We start from the raw sequence: 25,694 nt of genomic DNA on the forward strand, positions 1-25,694 counted from the left end.
CAAACCTCACCTCTCTCCACCTCACAGAAGGGATGCTGCGTGGCTGAGCCCTAGGGTGACCAGAGGGCAAGTGTGAAAAATCAGACAGGGGGTAGGGGTAATAGGTGCTTATACAAGAAAAAGCCCCCAAAATCAGGACTGTCCCTATAAAATCGGGACATCTGGTCACCCTACCGAGCCCCGAGCAGCAGGCCTGCTCCACTCAGGTCCAGCAGGTTCTTCTGGAAAGCAGAAAGCTCTCCACTAGAGTTACCTACCTCGCAAAGTGGAAGCGCTTCTCCTGCTGCGCTTCGGAGCAGAATCTCTCCCCTATAAGTGCCTCTTTACAATCCTGGACTACCTCCTGCATTTAAAGCAACAGGGCCTTGTCTTTTCATCAACTAAGGTGCACTTGGCGGCTATATCAGCATTCCATCCGCATACCCATGTTAGATCAATACTCTCAAATAAGATGACGATCAGGTTCCTCAAGCCTTCGAGAGGCTGTTTCCTCCTGTCTGTGATCCGGTTTCCCAATGGGATCTCAATCTAGTCCTTTCAAGGCTTACCGGTCCTCCTTTCAAGCCTCCAGCCTCTTGCTCTCTCTCCCACCTGTCGTGGATGGTCGCATACCTTGTAGCTATTACATCAGCGAGGCAAGTCTCTGAGATTAAAGCTCTTATGTCGGAGCCCCCGCACACAGTGTTCTACAAGAATAAAGTCCAGCTGTATCTCCATCCTGCCTTCTTGCCAAAGGTGGTGACACACTTCCATGTCAACCAGGACATTGTCCTCCCAGTGTTCTCTCCAAAGCTGCATGCATCCAATGGGGACAGGTATCTGCATACCCTAGATGTCAGGCGTGCCCTGGCTTTCTACCTGTAGTGTACTAAGCCTTTCTGCAGATCGACTCAACTCTTCATTGCGGTGGCTGACAGAAAGAAGGGCCTCCCAGTGTCGTCCCAGGGGATTTTGTCCTGGATCACCACCTGCATCTGTATCTGCTATGAATTGAATCATAGAATATCAGGGTTGGAAGGAACCTCAGGAGGTCATCTAGTCCAACCCCCTGCTCAAAGCAGGACCAATCCCCAATTTTTGCCCCAGATCTCTAAATGGCCCCCTCAAGGACTGAACTCACAACCTTGGGTTTAGCAGGCCAATGCTCAAACCACTGAGCTATCCCTCCCCCAGCGGGTGACGCCCCCACCAATAGTAACTGCTCATTCCACGAGAGCTCAGGCATCGTCGGCCGCTTTCCTGGCTCATGTCCCCATCCAGGGCATCTGCAGAACCACAATGTGGTTGTCAGTACATACCTTCACAACGCATTATGCCATCACCCAGCAAACCAGGGATGACACTAGGTTGGCAGAGTTGTGCTGCAATCAACACATCCATAAAATCCTACCCGCCTCCGGAGGTACTGCTTGGGAGTCACCTACAATGGAATGGACATGAGCAAGGACTTGAAGAAGAACAGAACCAATTCAGTTTACTTGAGAGAGGGTAAAACTCTGTAATGTAAGAGTCCAATTTCAGATAACTTAGATGTATAGTCATTGGCAGGTAACTTAGGTATATAACCACTTATGTGTACACTGAGGAGACTGTCCAAGAGTTAAGCACATAAACAATACGCACTGTAAATAATTTTGGCACAGCAATATACCTACCAGCTGGGATCACTATTCAAAGGAATATTAGATCCATCTTAAGGCATAACAACCTAGATTGTGTAAAAGTTCTGTGTAAGCTCAAAAGCTCATCTCTCCCACCAACTGAAGTTAAAATAAAAAACTCAATAATAATGGGGGAATTCAACTATCCCCATATTGACTGGATACATATCACCTCAGGAAAGGATGCAGAGATAAAGTTTCTTGACACCTTAAATGATTGCTTCTTGGAGAAGCTAGTCCTGGAATCCACAAGAGGAGAGGCAATTACTGATTTAGTCCTAAGTGGAGCACAGGATCAGGTGCAAGAGGTGAATATAGCTGGACCACTTGGTAATAGCGACCATGATCGAATTAAATTTAACATCCCTATGGTGGGGAAAACACCACAGCAGCCCAACACTGTAGCATTTAATTTCAGAAAGGGGAACTACACAAAAATGAGGAGGTTAGTTAAACAAATTAAAAGGTACAGCACCAAAAGTAAAATCCCTGCAAGCCGCATGGAAACATTTTAAAGACACCATAGTAGAGGCTCAACTTAAATGTACACCCCAAATTAAAAAACATAGTAAGAGAACCAAAAAAGAGCCACCATGGCTAAACAACAAAGTAAAAGAAGCAGTGAGAGGCAAAAAGGCATCCTTTAAAAAGTGGAAGTTAAATCCTAATGAGGAAAATAGAAAGGAGCATAAACTCTAGCAAATGAAGTGTAAAAATATAATGAGGAAGGCCAAAAAAGAAGTTGAAGAACAGCTAGCCAAAGACTCAAAAAGTAATAGCACATTTTTTTTTAAGTACATCAGAAGCAGGAAGCCTGCTAAACAACCAGTGGGGCCACTGGACGATCGAGATGCTAAAGGAGCACTCAAGGATGATAAGGCCATTGTGGAGAAACTGAATGAATTCTTTGCATCGATGAGGGAGATTCCCAAACCTGAGCCATTGTTTTTAGGTGACAAATCTGAGGAACTGTCCCAGATTGAGGTGTCATTAGAGGAGGTTTTAGAACAAATCGATAAACTAAACAGTAATAAGTCACCAGGACCAGATGGTATTCACCCAACAGTTCTGAAGAAACTCAAATATGAAATTGCAGGATTACTAACTGTCGTCTGTAACTTATAATTTAAATCAGCTTCTGTACCAAACAACTAGAGGACAGCTAATGTGACGCCATTTTTTAAAAAGAGCTCCAGAGGTGACCCTGACAATTACAGGCCGGTGAGCCTGACTTCTGTACCGGGCAAACTGGTTGAACTATAGTAAAGAACAAAATTGTCAGATGCACAGATGAACATAATTTGTTGGGGAAGAGTCAACATGGTTTTTATAAAGGGAAATCATGCCTCATCAATCTACTAGAATTCTTTGAGGGGGTCAACAAGCATGTGGAGAAGGGGGATCCAGTGGATATAGTGTACTTAGATTTTCAGAAAGCCTTTGACAAGGTCCCTCACCAAAGGCTCTTAAGCAAAGCAAGCAGTCATGGGATATGAGGGAAGGTTCTTTCATGGATTGGTAATTGGTTAAAAAATAGGATACAAAGGGTAGGAATAAATGGTCAGTTTTCAGAATGGAGAGAGATAAATAGTGGTGTCCCCCAGGTGTCTGTACAGGGCCCAGTCCTATTCAACATATTCATAAATGACCTGGAAAAAGGGACAAACAGGGAAGTGACAAAATTTGCAGATGATACAAAACTACTCAAAATAGTTAAGTGCCAGACTGCGAAGACTGCGAAGAGCTACAAAGGATCTCTCAAAACTTGGTGAGTGGGCAACAAAATGGCAGATGAAATTCAATGTTGATAAATGCAAAGAAATGCACATTGAAAAACATAATCCCAACTATACACATAAAATGATAGCTGTTACCACTCAAGAAAGAGATCTTGCAGTCATTGTGGATAGTTCTCTGAAAACATCCACTCAATGTGCAGCAGCAGTCATAAAACTGAACAAAATGTTGTGAATCATTAAGAAAGGAATAGACAATAAGACAGAAAATATCATATTGCCGCTATATAAATTCATGGTACACCCACATCTTGAATACTGTGCTCAGATGTGGTTGCTTCATCTCAAAAAAGATATACTGGACTTGGAAAAGGGTGAGAAAAGGGAAACAAAATTTATTAGGGGTATGGAATGGCTGCTGTATGAGGAGAGATTAATAAGACTGGGACTTTTCAGCTTGGAAAAGAGATGACTAAGGGGGGGATATGATAGAGGTCTATAAAATCATGACTGGTGTGGAGAAAGTAAATAAGGAAGTGTTATTTACTCCTTCTTATAACACAAGAAGTAGGGGACACCAAATGAAATTAATAGGCAGCAGGTTTAAAACAAACAAGAGGAAGTATTTTTTCACACAACGCACAGTCAACCTGAGGAACTACTTGCCAGAGGATGTTGTGAAGGCCAAGGCTATAATAGGACTCAAAAAAAGAACTAGATAAATTCATGGACGATAGGTCCATCAATGGCTATTAGCCAGGATGGGCAGGCATGGTGTTCCTAGCCTCTGTTTGCCAGAAGCTGGGAATGGGCGACAGGATAGATCACTTGATGGTTACCTGTTCTGCTCATTCCCTCTGGGGCACCTGGCATTGGCCACTGTCAGAAGATAGGATACTGGGCTAGATGGACCATTGGTCTGACCCAGTGCAGCCGTTCTTATCACCCAATAAAAGATACTACCTCACCCAGCTCGTCCTCCCTTTAAAAACACACACAGGGTCAGTGAAATGGAAGGTAATGTCTAAAGATGAGAATCTGGAAGCAGTTACAATGTGTAACTACGTGTGTAATGTCTAGACAGCTGGGGCTTAGTCCTCTGCTTTATATGTCATGGAAGGTCATGCCTGACTAATCTAATCACCTTTTATGATGAGATTACTGGTTCTGTGGATGAAGGGAAAGCAGTGGATGTATTGTTTCTTGACTTTAGCAAAGCTTTTGACACGGTCTCCCATAGTATTCTTGTCACCAAGTTAAGGAAGTATGGGCTGGATGAATGCACTATAAGGTGGGTAGAAAGCTGGCTAGATTGTCGGGCTCAACGGGTAGTGATCAATGGCTCCATGTCTAGTTGGCAGCCGGTATCAAGTGGAGTGCCCCAAGGGTCGGTCCTGGGGCCGGTTTTATTCAATATCTTCATAAATGATCTGGAGGATGGTGTGGATTGCACTCTCAGCAAATTTGCAGATGATACTAAACTGGGAGGAGTGGTAGATACGCTGGAGGGGAGGGATAGGATACAGAAGGACCTAGACAAATTGGAAGATTGGGCCAAAAGGAATCTGATGAGGTTCAATAAGGATAAGTGCAGGGTCCTGCACTTAGGACGGAAGAACCCAATGCACAGCTACAGACTAGGGACCGAATGGCTAGGCAGCAGTTCTGCGGAAAAGGACCTAGGGGTGACAGTGGACGAGAAGCTGGATATGAGTCAGCAGTGTGCCCTTGTTGCCAAGAAGGCCAATGGCATTTTGGGATGTATAAGTAGGGGCATAGCGAGCAGATCGAGGGACGTGATCGTTCCCCTCTATTCGACATTGGTGAGGCCTCATCTGGAGTACTGTGTCCAGTTTTGGGCCCCACACTTCAAGAAGGATGTGGATAAATTGGAGAGAGTCCAGCGAAGGGCAACAAAAATGATTAGGGGACTGGAACACATGAGTTATGAGGAGAGGCTGAGGGAGCTGGGATTGTTTAGCCTGCAGAAGAGAAGAATGAGGGGGGATTTGATAGCTGCTTTCAACTACCTGAAAGGGGGTTCCAAAGAGGATGGCTCTAGACTGTTCTCAATGGTAGCAGATGACAGAACGAGGAGTAATGGTCTCAAGTTGCAGTGGGGGAGGTTTAGATTGGATATTAGGAAAAACTTTTTCACTAAGAGGGTGGTGAAACACTGGAATGCGTTACCTAGGGAGGTGGTAGAATCTCCTTCCTTAGAGGTTTTTAAGGTCAGGCTTGACAAAGCCCTGGCTGGGATGATTTAACTGGGAATTGGTCCTGCTTTGAGCAGGGGGTTGGACTAGATGACCTTCTGGGGTCCCTTCCAACCCTGATATTCTATGATTCTATGATTCTATGTCAACAAACCAACTGTCATTTTTTAGGGAAGCATATGGATTGGACGTAAATGACGACTATCAATGAGTATCATGAAGAGCTCATTCATAAGTGCTGGCCATACATTCTGAATTAGCTAATCTTCTGGAAAAATCACAAAGGACAAGGTTTGAGGTAAAACCAAATGCAGTTGCTTGGCGATGGATGGAAACCATGATGACCGATTGTCATAACTGTTATGGTGAACACGTGCACCTGGGTCACAACAGAGAGTGTCAGCTGCAGACTATCTTCAGTTCCTATCAAACGCATTACACCAAACGGGGAGCGAGGTGAAGGAGGAGAACTCTGTTCCTCAAACACACCCCATTTCTCCCAATTATTTGTCATTCTTGCCATGCCAAGCAAAAGAGGTGTTGGTGTCTGAAGTGACTGTAATTTCATGGTAGTTACAGTAGACTTATCCCACCATTCGATTATTAACGTTCTTTTAACTCTCTGTTGATCTCTCCGCATAAGGGTGTAAAGTCTTTGAAAGGACGTGAAGTGTTACGCAAGCCAGGCACTGTAGAGGCAGCTTTAACGTAAACATTCCCCTTTCCCTTGTCCCCATCAGCACCCTCAACTCTGCTTTAGAAGGGGCTCTTTGCCAGTGTAACAGGATAGCTGTCCTCTTAAATAAAATTGGGCCCAACCCTCCTGGTCCAGGTTTTCCTTAGTTTGCAGCAATGGGGAGGGCAAGACTGCCACTGGGAGTTACAAATGAGAGTCCAGAGTCCAGAGAGAGATCCCAGAACAGGAGCTCAGAAGCAGGGTAGAGCTGTGCTGAGAGCTTCAGGGAAGGGATGCCCCTGAAGGGGGAAGCAGTGAGAGTTCCCTAGTGAGCACTGGAGCCCAAGCAAGGAAACGAAAGCTGAAGGCGGTCAGGGAATCACACTTCCCCGAACCAGAAAGCCACAGCCAGAGAGCTGAAGGCTGAGAGTGGCACAGGAAGACGCCTGCTGGCTCTCCGAGAAGGCTGGGGAATGATGGAGGGGTAGGCCCACTAATGTCTCCAGGAAACTGGGACCACAGCTGGGAAGGAAACAGGATAAAGAAGCACTCTAGGTAGAGGGCCTGGGGGAGGAAGGGTGAGACATGCTAGAGCCGTACTGGGTGCTGGACTGTTGGGACTAATGCACTGTTTGGACAGAGCTGGGGGAATTCTGATGGTAGTGGGATTTTTGGTAATAAAGTAACACCATATAAAGGGCTATTAATATACTCCCACAGCTGCACTGAGTTTATCTGAGCAACCAAGAGGGGAAAGTGAGGCGAGAGACTGCTAGCAGGGCCACTCATTCATATTAAGCATGAAAGATTAGTCAATCATCATTGCCTGTTGATCTTTTACACACACAGAACCAACTTTTACTCTCTGTTACACCAGCGACTTTGGCTCAAAGACTGAGCCTAGTTTTCATATATAGGTGCCTAAATAAAGGCACCCAGTTCAACATTTGGGCAGGCTAAGTGCCAATTTGGGCACCCCAAATTTGGATGTGAGTGGACTCACTCAGGCCCCCACATTTGAATATTGGGCTCCCTATCAATGCTACCAGGCTACAACAGTTTGTAAAACAGGCCAATGGTTTCTACCTTACCATAGCTCATAATGGCTGGTCAAATGGAAGCTCCTTTTAGGGACTTCTAACAGAGATGTTTATAAAAATTTAGGATCCTAATTTGAATCTGAAGTGCAATACATGTACATGATATAAATCAAGTAAGTCCAGTCACCAGATAGAAGACTCTCTTCATTAGCTAAGCCCACTGTGGTATTTGCCCACCAGCTGGAAGAGAAGTTCAATGTTATTCAGCAACTGAAATTAGCCATCCCAATTATTTTAGATTGTATGAATTTTACTGCAAGTGGTTTACTTAGATTGTAAGCAGTTTGGGGCAGGGACCATCTTTTTGTTCTGTGTTTGCACAGTACCTAGCACACTGGGGTCCTGGTCCAGAACTGGGGCTCATAGGTGCTACCGTAAGACAAATCAATAAGAAGAGCATAAACCAGAAGAAAGATGAAAGTTTTAAGTAATGAGCTGCTTGTTTCAATGGAGTTAAACTAGTGATGAAGTTAGCCCCCCCCTTTTTTTTTTTAAATAAACGCTTTGGTTTTATCAGACTATCCAAGTCTAAATCAGACCTCTCCTTCCCTATGCCATTTACTGAAAGCCATTGCTCAATTATCATACAAGCCAAACAAGCCAGATCTGACATTTAACAGAAAGAGAAAAACACAGAGAGCAGGAACCTGAGTCTTAAAGGAAATCTCTAGTGAAACCACAATTGTGCAGCTGTCTCTGCGCTGCTACTTCTGAAGCACATTTCAACACACTCATTAGCATTTTTACAGAAACAAAATATTTAGCTATTGGTAGTGACATTCATCACTACTGTCAAATGTTGAGCTAGCTAATATTTTTGGCACACTGCAAATGACAAGAGTTGAGAAACCATGTAATGTTTGATTAACCCCCATGACTACTTTGCTGTGGAATTTTTCTACTGCAACACTACATTAGTACTGAGAAAAGGCTACCTCCCCCACCTCTATCAAAAAAAGGCCTATTTCCTGTATTGTCTTATCAGGCTGAATTACTAAATCTTGCACAGGAGGGAAGATTTGTGTTATGGTAGCAGCTAGACCTTCACCCATCCATAATGAGGCAGAGAGGCTGCTCAGTGTGCTGCCTGGAGTAGGTTATTCTTTGGGGATGCAATGGGTCTCTCTTTCTACACAGTGTATTGTACAGTGGGATGAACACAATCCTTAAGAAACTTTGGAGAGCACTGAACAGAATGTTGCTTATTATGCATTTCCATTTCAGCTACCACTAGAATTCCTGTCATGTCATGAATTATGCATTTGTAGGGAGGGGAGAAATATAAACTAGTTTGACCACACATTTGGGAATCTAAAATAGCCCAAGGGCTCTATTGTTATTTATGTAGTAGCAAAAACAGCACTATAAAATATAAGCACAGCACCAATCCAACAGCTAGCCCCTGCCTGAAAGAGTTTATGCTAGAGAGGCACATTTGGGTGGGATACAGTACTGGACCAAAACAGAACAGAAACAAAATGGTCATTGTGGCTGGGATGCTTTTCAGAATAGGTGGTTTTTAAGCAATCTAGTTCCATGGCATCTAGTTTAGGAAAGACCGAAATAAAGGTAAAGGTGGTGGAGTAGCACTGTATATCAATGATGAGATAGAATGTAAAGAAATAAGAAGCGATGAAATGGATATGACTGAGTCTGTCTGGGCAACAATTAAATTGGGGAAGAAAACTATTAGAGCCTCCCCTGGGATAGTGCTTGGGGTGTGCTATAGACCGCCGGGATCTAATTTGGATATGGATAGAGCCCTTTTTAATGTTTTTAATAAAGTAAATACTAATGGAAACTGTGTGATCATGGGAGACTTTAACTTCCCAGATATAGACTGGAGGACGAGTGCTAGTAATAATAATAGGGCTCAGATTTTCCTAGATGCGATAGCTGATGGATTCCTTCAGCAAGTAGTTGCTGAACCGACTAGAGGGGATGCCATTTTAGATTTGGTCTTGGTGAGTAATGAGGACCTCATAGAGGAAATGGTTGTAGGGGATAATCTTGGCTCAAGTGATCATGAGCTAATTCAGTTCAAACTGAATGGAAGGATTAACAAAAATAAATCTGCAACTAGGGTTTTTGATTTCAAAAGGGCTGACTTTCAAAAATTAAGGAAATTAGTTAGGGAAGTGGATTGGACTGAAGAATTTATGGGTTTAAAGGTAGAGGAGGCCTGGGATTATTTTAAATTAAAGCTGCAGAAGCTATCGGAAGCCTGCATCCCAAGAAAGGGGAAAAAATTCATAGGCGGGAGTTGTAGACCAAGCTGTATGAGCAAGCATCTTAGAGAGGTAATTAAGAAAAAGCAGAAAGCATATAGGGAGTGGAAGAAGGGAGGGATCAGTAAGGAAAGCTACCTTATTGAGGTCAGAATATGTAGGGATAAAGTGAGACAGGCTAAAAGTCAAGTAGAGTTGGACCTTGCAAAGGGAATTAAAACCAATAGTAAAAGGTTCTATAGTCATATAAATAGGAAGAAAACAAAGAAAGAAGAAGTGGGACCGCTAAAAACTGAGGATGGAGTGGAGGTCAAGGATAATCTAGGCATGGCCCAATATCTAAACAAATACTTTGCCTCAGTCTTTAATAAGACTAAAGAGGATCTTAGGGATAATGGTAGCATGATAAATGGGAATGAGGATATGGAGGTAGACATCACCATATCTGAGGTAGAAGCGAAACTCAAACAGCTTAATGGGACTAAATCGGGGGGCCCAGATAATCTTCATCCAAGAATATTAAAAGAATTGGCACAAGAAATTGCAAGCCCATTAGCAAGAATTTTTAATGAATCTGTAAACTCAGGGGTTGTACCGTATGATTGGAGAATTGCTAACATAGTTCCTATTTTTAAGAAAGGGAAAAAAAGTGATCCAAGTAATTATAGGCCTGTTAGTTTGACATCTGTAGTATGCAAGGTCTTGGAAAAAATTTTGAAGGAGAAGGTAGTTAAGGACATTGAAGTCAATGGTAAATGGGACAAAATACAACATGGTTTTACAAAAGGTAGATCGTGCCAAACCAACCTGATCTCCTTCTTTGAGAGAGTAACAGATTTTTTAGATAAAGGAAACGCAGTGGATCTAATTTACTTAGATTTTAGTAAGGCGTTTGATACTGTGCCACATGGGGAATTATTAGTTAAATTGGATAAGATGGGCATCAATAGGAAAATTGAAAGGTGGATAGGGAATTGGTTAAAGGGGAGACTACAACGGGTCCTACTGAAAGGTGAACTGTCAAGTTGGAGGGAGGTTACCAGTGGAGTTCCTCAAGGATCAGTTTTGGGACCAATCTTATTTAATCTTTTTATTACTGACCTGGGCACAAAAAGTGGGAGTGTGCTAATAAAGTTTGCAGATGATACAAAGCTGGGAGGTATTACTAATTTAGAGAAGGACAGGGATACCCTACAGGAGGATCTGGATGAGTTTGTAAACTGGAGTAATAGGAATAGGATGAAATTTAATAGTGAGAAGTGTAAGGTCATGCATTTAGGGATTAATAACAAGAATTTTAGTTATAAGCTAGGGACGCATCAACTAGAAGTAACGGAGGAGGAAAAGGACCTTGGAGTATTGGTTGATCATAGGATGACTATGAGCTGCCAATGTGATATGGCTGTGAAAAAAGCTAATGTCGTCTTGGGATGCATCAGGAGAGGTATTTCCAGTAGGGATAAGGAGGTTTTAGTACCGTTATATAAGGCACTGGTGAGACCTCACCTGAAATACTGTGTGCAGTTCTGGTCTCCCATGTTTAAGAAGGATGAATTCAAACTGGAACAGGTACAGAGAAGGGCTACTAGGATGATCCGAGGAATGGAAAACTTGTCTTATGAAAGGAGACTCAGGGAGCTTGGCTTGTTTAGCCTAACTAAAAGAAGGTTGAGGGGAGATATGATTGCTCTCTATAAATATATCAGAGGGATAAATACCAGAGAGGGAGAGGAATTATTTAAACTCAGTACCAATGTGGACACAAGAACAAATGGATATAAACTGGCCACTAGGAAATTTAGATTAGAAATTAGACGAAGGTTTCTAACCATCAGAGGAGTGAAGTTTTGGAATAGCCTTCCGAGGGAAGTAGTGGGGGCAAAAGATCTATCTTGCTTTAAGATTAAACTCGATAAGTTTATGGAGGAGATGGTATGATGGGATAACATGGTTTTGGTAATTAAATATTCATGGTAAATAGGCCCAATGGCCTGTGATGGGTTTTTAGATGGGGTAAGATCCAAGTTACCCGGGAAAGAATTTTCTGTAGTATCTGGCTGATGAATCTTGCCCATATGCTCAGGGTTTAGCTGATCGCCATATTTGGGGTCGGGAAGGAATTTTCCTCCAGGGCAGATTGGAAGGCCCTGGAGGTTTTTCGCCTTCCTCTGTAGCATGGGGCACGGGTCACTTGCTGGAGGATTCTCTGCTCCTTGAGGTCTTCAAACTACAATTTGAGGACTTCAATAGCACAGATATAGGTGTGAGGTCTTTTTTAGGAGTGGTGGGTGAAATTCTGTGGCCTGCATTGTGCAGGAGGTCAGACTAGATGATCATAATGGTCCCTTCTGACCTAAATATCTATGAATCTATGAATCAATCATTGCGTGTCAGCCCCCTGACCTTTCACATGCCTCGACCTATTGGTTCTTCCTGAGTGACCTTTGGCGTCATTTTTTTCTCCTCTGATCCCACTGTTAAGCAGCCACTGGGCAGAAGGAACAGCAACCTTTAAACCCGCTATAATCACTTGTTAAACAGCTCCTGTGTGGAAGCGGAAGGAGGGGAGTGGTAGAGCTGAAACTGACACGGTCACTTGCTTCTTTGTCATTCATGAGAAGAACATTGTTCCCTGGTGTAAATCCTTGAACTCTGACTCTTTATTAAATTGGGGATGCTAAGGAGAAGTTAGTTGCTCGATACCTATGGAGTGGGTGTGAAGGGACTGCTGCTTATTATACCAAAAACCATCATTTCATTGCAACCCTGTCTCCCCCGCCATGCCCCATTTGTTAATCTCTCTCTGTCTCTTGTCTCATCATATGATTAGAATCTCTTTGGCGTAGGACTGTCTTTTTATAACACATATGTACAGCACCTAACGCAACTGGGCCTCAGTCCCTCATTAGGGGTCTCAAAGAGCTACCACAGGACAAATGAATTAATAATAATCTCACGTCTCACTTCTGCTGCGAACCTAACACAAATTGTGTTTGTTAGCTAGTTAGTGGGGATTTTGCCCTGAAACCAAATACTTCATTATAAACTTAAATCTAATTGTAATTGGAGAGGGCGGATGGCGGAAGAAATTTCTTCTCCCACACCATGAGTGGTAGAGGCAGGTCCTCACTTTACCACATGCCGTTTCATGGGGCTCTGGAAGCTAGTGGGAGGAAGGGGCTCTGGAAAAGCCATTTTCATTCTCAATGAAAGCAACTGCAGCAAAGTCACGAGTTGAAGAGCTCTCCTTATTGCTCCCTCCAACCCCAACACCTCACCCCATATCTAAGTAGCAACCTTTTCGTCTTCTCCTCCTTCGCTCATTCAAAGCTGAGGAAGAAGCGGGAGGGGATAATACTCTTGGAACTCCCCAATAAATATCTATCCCATAGGTGAACATGGCTGCAGTCCAAGAGGGTTAGATCAGTGTAATTTCATTGTAAACTGAGTGAAAGTTCACTGTGGAACTGATCTAAATGGGGCCTCATCTTCACTAGAAGAAAAAGGTGTGTTAACACATGTTAACTAACCAGTTAAAATCCTAGTGTAGACAAGGCAAGATGTAGTTTTAACAAGTCAACTGTTCAAGGATTTACCTCAGCCAGCATGTGTTAAAATTACATTTACCTTGTCTACACTAGTTTTTTAACACAGTTAGTTAACATGTTTTAGCTAATGTATTAAAATACACCTTTTTTCCTTACACAGATATGGCCATGGAGTCTTTCCATGGATTTCAATGAGGTTTGGAACAGGCCTTATATGAGGACTGAAAGTTTATCAACAAGCCCGGAAATCACAGAATTGTAGGACTGGAAAGGAGCTTGAGAGGTCATCTAGTCCAGTCCCCTGCACTCATGGCAGACAAAGTATTATCAAGTTGAGTAGTGACTCAGTGTTTTCTCTCTGCTTCACTGTAAGTGGAGTTTCTCTGTAGACTTGTTTCCTGTAAGTGGGTTCCACTGCCCTGCATCATAACTCATAAAATGAGAGCACGCTAATGGTTGGTTGCCTGTGGTCAGTGACACAGTAACTCAGTGAACAAGACTGTGAGGTTATAGCAACAGTGGGCCTGTTATCACGTTTCTAATATCCTCTGGTGCTAGGGACCACTAAAAAGCCTCTAGAACTGCTAAGTGTTTGGAAATTGAGAAGGGGAAAAATATTTGGGGAGACAGTAATCTAATAAAACCAGCTTGACTGATTTTTTGTTTAATATTACAACAGCTAAATTTGCTCTGGGGGGGAAGCCCTTGAGAACTGAGTGGACAGTTTCAACCTGGAATGAAGCTGTGCTGCCCGATCCCGAACCCTTGAAAATGGTGCTCGATAATGTAAATGCTCCAGGACCTCCATTAATGGCGATACCATCAGTTACTGCAAGACTGAAGCTCCATGGCCAGTGTTGCACTCTAGCTCACAAAGGTTAAATGAACTGCAGTGCAAGAGTAATGCTGCAAACCACACTTACTTTATTTCCAGTGCATTGCACAGATTAGTCCTATACAGTAACTCCTCGCTTAACGTTGTAGTTATCTTCCTGAAAAATGTGACTTTAAGCGAAACAATGTTAAGCAAATTCAATTTCCCCATAAGAATTAATGTAAATGGGGGGAGTTAGGTTCCAGGGAAATTTTTTTCACCAGACAAAAAACTATATTATATATACACACACACACACATATAGAGTATAAGTTTTAAACAAACAATTTAATACTGTATGCAGCAACCATGACTGTGAAACTTGGTTGAGGTGGTGAAGTCAGCGGGTGGAAGAGGGTGGGATATTTCCCAGGGAATGCCTTACTGCTAAATGATAAACTAGCATTCAGCTGAGCCCTCAAGGGTTAACACATTGTTGTTAATGTAGCCTCATGCTCTACAAGGCAGCACGAATGAAGGGAAGGGAGACAGCATGGCAGACAGAGACAGAGACACACACCCTGTGTGTGGGAGAGAGAGAGAGAGAGATGCGCATTGCCCCTTTAAGTATGCTGACCGGACTCTAAGTACATTGCCTTTAAAAAGATCAGGAAGTTGAGACAGCAGCTGCGGTCTCTCCCTCCTAAGCCCTGTCCTGTCCCCACCCTGCTCTATATGGAGAAGGGGTAAGCGGGGGGCAGGAGTTGGGGGAAGGGGGACACCCTGACATTAGCCTCCCACTTCCCCCCTCCCTGCACGGCAAGCAGGAGGCTCCCAGGAGCAGCTCCAAGGCAGAGGGCAGGAGCAGCACATGGCAGTGGGGGGAGGGACAGCTGAACTGCTGGCAATTGATAGCCTGCTGGGCAGCTGCTGCACGGGGAATTTAGGGGAGCAGGGAGCTGATAGGGAGGCTGCTGGTCCAGCCTGGTTCCGAGCTCCCACCAACTAGCTGCAATGGGCTGCTCTTCCTGCAAGCAGTGGACAAACCAGGCCGCTGCCGAACAACGTTATAAGGGAACATTGCACAACTTTAAATGAGCATGTTCCCTAACTGATCAGCAACGTAACAACGTTAACCGGGACAACTTGAAGTTAGGAGTTACTGTACTGTATTTGGGAAATGATACTGCAGTCATCTGTCAGCAGTCCGTTGGTGGGTATAAGGAAGAATGCCAGAGGGAACCTTAAGGACTCCTAGCTGAATGATACAACGAGCTGGGTTTTTGTGGACTACATCAGTCTCCTTCCCCACTGATGCCATTTCAACGTAGCTTGTGTGAACACTTCATTCCACAGCAGTGCAAAATTCCTACACTGCAATTCTCACCCAAACGCCTGCCAAACAGTTAAACGTTTACAACATTTCATACATAATAAAAGCTTAAGGACAGTGAATATTCCGCAGAACCAGAGAAATCCCTGTAGTTTGGTTTATTTCAGCCAGAGTCCACTATTTAAAAGCAATCATTGTAAACAAAAAGCAACGAAAGCTCATGCTCAAATAAATTGGTTAGTCTCTAAGGTGCCACAAGTACTCCTTTTCTTTTTGCGAATACAGACTAACACAGCTGTTACTCTGAAAAAAGCAACTCAGTAATTCTTCCAAAGCACCTGCACATTTGACGTGTTGATACATCTGAAAGCTGCTTCTGACTTTATTCAGAGAGAGAGAGAGAGAGAGAGTTTGAAATGCCTCTGGGTACATTTCTGGCTCTGCTCTAACTTGCTCTCTACAAAGACAAATCACAATAATAAGCAGCACTGCAGAATCAATGGTTATCTTGGAAAGACTGGTTTGATGTCGATGCCAACTAGCTGCAAGTGGAATTAGCACATATCCATTTTCCTCCACAGAGTATGAGTTCCTCATTACACTGCATGCACATTCACTATAAAGACTCTGCTATGGAAATTTCACATGGGTGCTCATATAAGCTGCTTAAGGAGGGTCAGATTCAATAAGTACACCATCTGCCTTCCATGCTGTGAAAATCCAGACACCACCATGCTGTTTCCCCCTCCCCCGCAAAATGGAATTCTGTGGTCATGTCGCAGCCTCCACGCTGTGGACGGCAGGCAAAGTCTTCACTACATTCAGCCCAAAGTGAACCGCACAGAAAACTTTGCTCCCCACCTATATCATTAACCAGGAATCACACGAATATGAGACTTCCCAATGGCATTCCAAACATTTTCATCTGTCTCCAAATAACGCATCTGGCCCTTGAGCCTTTTGTCCATTTTCAGATGGGCAGAAATCTCTGAAGGCCCATAGGAAATCCCAGAATGCAATGGGAGTGGATACACTCTGTAAAGCAGCAAGATGCAGAGAGGGCCTGCCTCATCTGTTGTCTGCCTGAAATGCTAGAGATCATAGCAGAGAGAGAGCTCTATTCTTCCACAAGTGGGCAGATGGATGAAATCTTTTGTGAAGGGATGACACTGGCAGGACAGGGCAAACACTGGACCATCACTTTACATTTTGGATTCACAGCTGATAACAGTGGGCCCATCATAGCATCACTTGGCACATGTATAAAACTGAACCACTCAACCAATCAAAACTTCCTCCTACATCTTAGAAAACATGGTGACTGGTATTAACTCAAAAGAATTCCTCCCAGTCATCACCCTGGACCGTTCCCATCATCACTCTCCTCAAACCTGAGAAAACAGAAATTACAACTAAATATTGCAGATAGAATTTGTTACATTTTACAGAGTGACCTGCTCTGGGTCTGGTTTGATTACTGGGTAGAAGTTCGGCATTTGGAGCTTGAGAGTCAGTTCTAATACTGAGGAGGCTGATCAGATTGACTGGAGGTGGAACATGCAGGAGTGGAGGAAACAGTGGGTCTCCCTGTTCCCAGGAAGCCCCACCACAGGTACACTGAGGACTTTAAGCTTTGAAGATCCAGCAGGGGCAGAACCAAGAGAGAGCCACTTATGATGACATCCATCCCTTGTGTAAGATGATGCTGATCCTGTCATCATTCTTTCATGGTAACCCTCCTCACTCTAAAGCTCACCCTGGGAACAGCTTCTGTTGAAGCCCTCATGGGAGCATAGTTCCCGGAAAGGTAGTGATGCTATGCAGTAGGGAGAAGCCCCAGACAAACACTTGGAAGCACCAGGCCTCCATACAGATGCCTTCAGCCTCCAAAATTATCCCAAGATCCCAATGGATCTCGAGTCACCTACTGTTTTTCTATTCCTTCCACAAAACCAATTTCTCTATCTAAGTTCTGATATGACACCCATCACCACAGTAACTAAGCACCAAAGCACAAACCTCACCCTTTGAAAGACCAACTAACATGAAATTTCAGTTTGAAACTCAGTTTTCTGGCCCCATGTGGGATTGTAAGAGTGATACTAGTGTGGTATCACACTTCTATCTGTGCCAAGCAAAGTATTGTGTAAGATCAGAGTCCAGTGTATATCAGAGGCAGCTGATAGCATTTTCAGAAAAGAGCAAGCTGGTTTTCGGAAAGGTTGTGGATGCAAAGAGCAGATCTTCACTCTATGAAACATAACAGAACAGTGCTTAGAATGGCAATGGCAACTCTACATAAATTTCATAGACTTTGAGAAGGCTTGTGATAGCATTCACAGGACCAGCCTATGGCGCATTCTGCGGGCATACGGAATTCCTTTCCATATAATCAGTGTCATCAAAAGCTTCTGTTTCAACTATACATGCAGTGTTGATCACAGTGAGCTCAGTTTTGAAGTCAAAACAGGAGTATGTCAGGGGTGTGTCATGTCTGCAATCCTCTTCAACATTGTCATCGACTGGATAATGCAGCTGTGACAGGTTTGGTCACAGAGATCCCCTTGGGATTGTCACCTGATTTGCTGAAATTACCTCTGAACCCATTTTCCCAGCTTGGGACTCCAGAACCCTGCCTTGTGGAGCCAGACATGTTAGCCTGCTGCAACGCAGACCCAGGGTCTGGGCCACACCCCCAAAGCCACAGACTTTAACTAAAAACAGCTCAGCAGGTTACCTGTCTCCAGCACCCAGACCCCAATGGGATCCAAACCCCAAATAAATCCATTTTACTCTGTATAAAGCTTATACGGGATAAATTCGTTAACTGTTCGCCCTCTATAATACTGATAGAGAGATATACACAGCTGTTTGCTCCCCCCAGGTATTAATCACTTACTCTGGGTTTATTAATAAACAAAAGTGATATTAACTATAAAAAGTAGAATTTAAGTGATTTCAAGTAATAACAGCCAGAACAAAGTAAGTCACAAAGCAAAATAAAACAAAACACGCAAGTCTAAACCTAATACATTAAGAAACTGATTACAGGTAATATCTAACCCTCAAAGATGTTCCAATAAGCTTCTTTCACAGACTAGACTCCTTCCTAGTCTGGGCCCAATCCTTTCCCCTGGTACAGTCTTCGTTAGATCCAGCAGACATCTCAGGTGGTAAGCAGCGGTTTTCTCATGACTGGCAGTCCCTTTTATCTTGCTCCACCCCCTTTCATAGCTTTGTCACAAGGCGGGAATCTTTCTTCTCTCTGGGTCCTCACCCCTTCTTCTAAATGGAAAAATACCAGATTTAAGATGGATTTCATTATCAGGGGACATGGTCACATGTCACTGTAAGACCCCTAGTCTCCGTTCCCTATGGGCTGGCCCACACATACACAGGAAGGCTTTCAAGTAACTAAGGCCATTTACAACTGATTGTTTCTGGTGCAACCTTAATGGCCTCCACTTAATATGTTTACATCAGTAATACAAGTTTATATCTTGTTCTCCTAACTCCAGATATAGAAATAATACATACAAACAAACAAGATGAACACACTTAGTAGATTACAAGATTTCTAATGACAGGTTTCAGAGTAGAAGCTGTGTTTGTCTGTATTCGCAAAAAGAAAAGGAGTACTTGTGGCACCTTAGAGACTAACAAATGACACCATACAAGGGTGTAAAGCATATTCCAGTTATGTCATATTCAGAAGCATATTTACATAAAGCATATGGAGTGCAACGTCACAGCGGCGTACAACAGAAGATATGCCAAGAGGCATTAAATGGACACTCTTCTCATCCCTTGAAGACCTGGACTTCGCAGATGATGTCGCTCATCACATACCCAACACCATATACAAAAAAAACAACAACTCGACTCAACACATTCAGCCAGAAAATTGGACTGAAAATCAATCGCAATAAGTCAGATATCATGACCATTAATATTGCCTCACCATCACCAGTATGGATAGAGAATTATGTTCTCACCAATGGAGAAACATTCACATACTTGGGCAGCATCATCAGCCAGGATGGTGGAACAAGCCAGGACATCCAGAACAAAATCAATAAAGCCAGGAAAACCTTCAGGAGCTTAAATGCAGTCTGGAAATCATCAAAATACAACACCAAAACCAAACTCAAGATTTATCAGAGCTGCATACTTTCAACACTACTTTATAGTGCAGAATGCTGGGGAATGAGAAAGTATGACATGTCCAAACTATCTTCATTCTATACAACCTGCCTCAGAAAAATCCTCTGTATCTTTTGGCCCAGAACAATCTCAAACCAAGATCTATTGACACAGTGCAGCCAAGAGGATCTGAGCACTATCATTGCCAGGAGACACTGGAGATGGATCGGTCGTGTGCTTCGGATGGAAACTGATTCCATCACCAGAGTAGCAATAAGATGGACACCTGAAGGCAAGCGAAAATGAGGCTGCCCAAAAACAACATGGCGAAGAGCTGTGGAAGCCGAGCTGAAAAACCTGAGGCACAGCTGGGGAACCATTGAAAGACCTTCCAGAAACAGACAGGAGTGGAGGAGCTTCGTCACTGCCCGAAATGCCAGAGGCGTAATATGAACATGATGATGATGATGTGGGGTTTTCAATTTTTTTCAGTATTTAAACATTTATGTAGGTGATTTGATAAAAAGGATGTTCCGATATCAGGGTTTATCACAGCTGTGGGTAAACAGCATAGCTTCTTCAATAAACTAAGCCCTAGGATCATTTGTTGCCTCTAGAGTAAAAAAACAACAACAACAGTTTATAAGGTTCAATAAGGTGATATGTGGTAACACTGGATCAGCCCTGCCTACATTTACACATGATGACATAACTCCTTTTGGATTCAACAGAACTGCACACCTTACTGAAGACAGAACTGGATTACTTAGGACAGAGTCTGATCTCCAGTACTCCAGTGTAAATCAGAATGACCCTACTGAAATAAGTGCAGGTGCCCTGAAATCAGTGCAACTGAGATCAGAATGTCTGTGCTTCAGCGGTAAGCATACAGTGCCATAGATCTACAGTGGAAATGCTCAGCTTACAGAATGCTAGAGTAAACTGCCATATATATGGTAACTTGCGAGAACAGTCTAATCCCTATTTATTCATCGGTATGTTGGGAAACACGACTGGAACAGTTCCCATCCAGAATTCCTCTCATTTGCTCTTTATCCCACGGAACACAAGCTTTTGGGCCTGATTCTGCCTTCATTTTGTTTTGGGCAGCCAGCAACCTCCTGGCTCAAATGGGAGAAAAGCTGCTTCTGGTCCACAGGCATAAAGGGAGATCTGACATCCACAATGAACTCAAGTTTGGTGAGTTGCAAAATTTTCATGGGTGAAATTTCCAGAAAGTGGACTGTGCTGTCACCCAGCATCTGCACTATAACATCCTAGTGGAGCATTCATGGTGTATGCTGATTTTGCAAAATTAGTTTAAGCTTTCATGGAAAGACTGTTAGTCACATCAAGTATATGTACCAATGGTGCCACCCAGAGGTACCTGAGCATAGCACACAGGTCTGTGTGCAAAAGATATCTATGTGCAATTATGGAATCCAGGCATAATGTCTCACCATCAGTTTTTAATCTGTATTAGGAATTAGTCTTTAAATCAACCACAGAATAATTTTGCTCTTTTATTTTTCAAATTTCTTGCCTATCAGTTTTCATTTGATATTTGTTTTTTGTGATGTTTCCTATTGTATTCTTATTTATTTTCCATGTAAATTAAAATAGTAGTTCTTAATAAACCAGTGTCTCTAGTCTCTATTTGTATACAAGACATATTGTTTGATTTTATTGGTGGTTGCTACACACAGCAATTGGAATAGCACCAGGTGTTCAATTCACAATGGGATGCCACTATTTTTCATACCCATATAATGGTATATGATTTTGGATAGCAGCAAACACATATTTGAATGTGAAATTTAAATAAGGACAGAGGGAAACATTCTCTTCTATCCAGAGCAATTGATCATTCTCCTCTAGCTGGTATTTATGTGAATCATAGTTCATAGAAACAAATATCTTTCTGATGTGAAAAAACAACATTCCCACTCTTATTTTCAGCTGTCCAAAAGACTGTATTCCATGGTCTCCTGTGGGGTGCTGAGCACCCTTGAAGTTCTCAGCACTTTTCAATCCTAATTTATTTCTCTTTTCAGGAAACAAAACCCCTAAACTGATTGTGTGACATTAAGATGTAGATTTTCAAAGTGGTGCATGCTGATCTCCATCAATATCAATGAGAGACGAGCTGTTAAGAACAAGTCCCTTTGAAAAACTCCCCTACGGAAATTAATGGGATCAATAACCCCAGTCATGCAAAACAAAAAAAATGTTAATACCGAGATTTATAGAAATAGACAGATAATTGATTTTGAGATTTTATTTACTAATGCTTAAAAACATGAGTACAAAAATACACTGTACCTGCTTCTAGCTACAGACACCTTAAAAATTACTCATTTCTCACAGATTGTCATAAGAACTGAGAGAGCATGTACTATTTTGGCTTCAAAGGTCTGTGTCTTTGCTAATCCAAATCAAGTGGAGACTGAGGGACATGCTCCCTTGAAAACTAACTTCATAGGGGTCCTAGCTCATCTGTCCATCCTGCTTACTTATCTCTGGAAGAAAGAACATTATCAAGATCCCTGCAATAACAATCACTCATTTTACTGCATCAGCATTTCCAGATTGAGCGTACTTTTGGATATGTAACAGATAGGACTTCTTAGATCATCCAGAGAGGGAAAGGGAGCCTAGCCCAGATACACAGGTGGGCCTAGCAGAAGAAAATACAGTCAGAAGAAAATACCCATAAAATTGAGTTTGATCCATTTGTAAAAGCCTGCCCTCATCGACCAGTGGGCAGATAGGGTGCTCAATGACAGAATATCCACCATATCCCAAATGCCTCAGTGATGCATGTGGTATAAATGCCTAGAGATATGGACACACATATGGAGGTGCCCTGTGATTGCAATAGCACCTTGGACAGGGTAGACTTGAAATATCCAGAAACTTGCCAAAAAATACAAAAGAGCTAATATTAGGTCGGATTTTGTGATGTTGGCCTCACTGAAAGTTGAGGGCTCTCAGCATCTTGCACAAGGAACTCAGCAGCTAGCAGGATTGGCCCCTTAAATTTTGCACTTGGATTACTCGTGGTGGAATTCAGCCAAGCAGACAGGGGGTCCTCGTCTTTAGTAACAATGGTGCAATTTGAGAATATCAAAAACAAGCGTAGAGTAATTTACACAGCCCATCAAACATTTTCACATACAGTAAGCATAAGGCAGACTTTATCAAAGAAACAAGAGCTGTTGTATCACAGATGACTCATTTGCTCACACACAAACAAGTTTTATCAATAATCTGTGTGCTAGAAAGGAATTTTTTAAAAAAAATAATCAATTACTGTGGGTCTGATCTCCAGGTCCCAGCTTCCACTTGTGCGCACACAATTTTGTCCAAAGGGTTTTTGCTCGTGGAAATTCTAATGCCTGCCAGAATCTAACAATAGTGTAAGCAGAGGTTTGTGCTGAAAAAATGGTTGCACAGGCTGATGACAAAATTGTTCAACCACCAGAGATCTGGTAGAGGCCTTTCTGAAAATCAGATCCGGCATAAATGCTCATTGTGCAGCACTTTTCTGAAACAGCATTGGGTGCAATGCCATAATTCCTCCTTCCCTTTTAAATCAAGGTGTCATAAGAATACTGGAGCAATCTGTACCTGAGGACAAACGTAAATACAGCAAATCATACTCAGTCGTCATATTCCCTCTTTCTGTGATTAGCCATGTGGAGTGTAAGGTGTATAACGTGCACTGACCTGTACTTCCCTGTCCGTACTTGTAGAGCTCTCATACCGCACTGCTGGGCACCTCCTACATCATTCACAATATCGTCTCCAATCATGATGGCCTGTCACAGCAATGAAATACAGACAAAATTGGTGTCAAGTGAATTTTATTTCTGCCATACTTCATCTTTCTTGACATAATAAACTGCTTGATTTGATGTTTAATACTGCCATCATACAAATTAAACAAGATAATATTGTCATCATATTGATTAAAAGTCATCCTACACTGAATATAATTCACACTGCACCTCTGCTGGCTATACAGTTGAACAGTATATATCCACACAATTTGAAATCAAATCAGAAGAGTCAAAAATGATTAGGCACAGTACAAAAACAATGTAGAAATTCATAAAGTTAGTCCTACATTCCTACCAAACATGTTTTTATGTTATAGCAATGGCAGATAAGATAATATAAAGTTTTAAACATTTCCTTAGAAGTTATACTATAAAGGCTGATCAAAATGTTTGCAAATCTATGAAAAAAATAACTTGGGAACATTTATTCTCAAATCACAGTTGGGAAATATGAAAATTTAGACAGACATGCATCACAATGCAGTCCAATGTCATGTTATGCAAAAATACATAGCATTTTCCATGTATGTAGCAATGATCGCATCAAAATCAGTTACTGTCTATGAAAGTGAAATACTGTATAAGCAAACTAAAGTACATTGGTTACAAAGCAAAATTTAACTGAGAAAAGTCTCTGTGTATTGTGACAAATACTCTGTCCTTGACTCCGTGAGTCCCGCATTTCCTAGCGGATTTTGCTAGCCTCAGAGGCTCACTGTGACCCTCCACGTAACCCTGCTCTCTCTAGAGACAAGGGTCACAGTCTACTGAGCCATTTTCATCATAAGCTAGTGAGGGAGGTGAGGAGAAGTTATCTTTCCTTGCACAGTCTCTGTTGTCTCCCAGTCTCAGTGATTAATCAGGGGGCAAAGGTGGGGGGGGGGAGCCTGGGCCCACCCTCTACTCCGGGCTCCAGCCCAGGGGCCCTATTAGTATCAGCTATGGTAGCTGACCTTTTAGAAACATGACATGTACAATTCCTGGGCTACTTCCTCCACACAGCAACCCTCACTTCCTCAAGCTCCACTTCACCCTTTCCTCAGGTCCTCCTTCCTTGTGCCTGATATGGTGTGTACTACTCAGTCTCTCCAACAGCACAACTTCCTCCCACAGCTCCTGACATGCACACCCATCTGACTGACTGGGAGGCTTTTAACTGTCAGCCAGCCCCTGACTGGCTTCAGGTGTCCCAATCAACCTAGCATTCTCCCTGCCTTCTGGAAAGTTCTTAATTGGCCCAAGGTGTCTTAATTGACCTGGAGCAGCTGCCATTTCACTTATCCTGGTACCAGGGATTTGTTTAGCCTGGAGCTAATATATCTATCTCCCACTACTTTTCTATAGCCATCTGGCCTTGCCCCATCACCGTGCATGCTCAATACACACAGTTTTCGTATGGTGATACCTTTGTTAAATCAAAATCCATTTGTTTCAAACCAGAGTCGTAAGTGACAAATTTCAAGTCTTTGCTGTCACCCTGCCTTCCCCTCCTTTGGATTTAAAAATGGCCGACTGCTTTATCTCAAACTTCCCCCACACCCCAAAAAGAAAAAAATAACCTCTGAGCAATCACAGAAAAGTTCAGCCCCAAATTATGACTCAGCATTCTTTCCTCACCCAAATCTCTCAATAAATTCTGGACTGCACCCAAGATAAACAAAGGCAGTTTACATTAGAGGGCTACAAAGTGCATTATAGGGTAGACTGGGAAAATACGTCTTGTTCAAAAACATGTCAAACAATAGGTTTTAGCTCCCATTTTTCAAACATGACTATGCACTTACTATGGACAGAGCCAGTTGTGTTTGAAAATGTACTAACTAGTTACATGACCAAACTATCTTAGCTGCAAGTTTGCTACAGTAGCTGCTTAACTTGCAACCTTACCTAAAGTGCTACCAGGCTTCCACAATAATTATACCTCACAACTCTCTCTCATTACTCATTTTTTGCTGAAATTTACTTCTCTTCCACATTAAACTTGCTATCTCAATTATTCTAACATTGACACAGTAGAAATATAGACTTGTTACACTGGGGTTACACACAGTATTTATTTTTATACTATATAAATTGATCGCACATTTTAAGCGTTCTGCCCTACATTTTTTCTTGTGTCCCTCATTACAGGTCCATGTTCCACCTACGGGCCTTTGTAGGTTAAAAGGCACATTTGTAACTGGACCAGAATTGCCTTAGATGGCAATGGTGTTGCCAAGAATAGCATCAAGAGGACTCCACTGAGCATGCACAGAAAACCAGCCTAGCATTTTTCCATCTGACTTGGGCGGATAAATAGGCCATTGTCAGAGAGGTCATGGGAATGAGTCACGTACACCACAAATGGGGGTTGGCTTCTCTAGTAACCATATTCTAAGGGGAATTCTGATTTGTTTT

General features: G+C 42.6%; 1 protein-coding gene across 3 annotated transcripts in view; it reads right to left on the reverse strand.

Moving 5' to 3' along the window:
* The window catches only part of LHPP (phospholysine phosphohistidine inorganic pyrophosphate phosphatase), a 164,946-nt gene that overhangs the window by 88,533 nt on the left and 50,719 nt on the right, over positions 1-25,694 (reverse strand). For 2 of the 3 annotated variants that reach the window (XM_073354120.1, XM_073354119.1), the window contains one exon: positions 23,185-23,276. In XM_073354120.1, the coding sequence (XP_073210221.1) occupies positions 23,185-23,276 (92 nt within the window). Of the gene's footprint in view, positions 1-14,301; positions 18,598-23,184; positions 23,277-25,694 lie in introns of those variants that run through there. The other variant, XM_073354121.2, reaches the window with a different exon arrangement.

This window comes from Lepidochelys kempii, chromosome 7 (genome assembly GCF_965140285.1).
Source record: "Lepidochelys kempii isolate rLepKem1 chromosome 7, rLepKem1.hap1, whole genome shotgun sequence".
Taxonomy (NCBI): Eukaryota; Metazoa; Chordata; order Testudines; family Cheloniidae; genus Lepidochelys; species Lepidochelys kempii.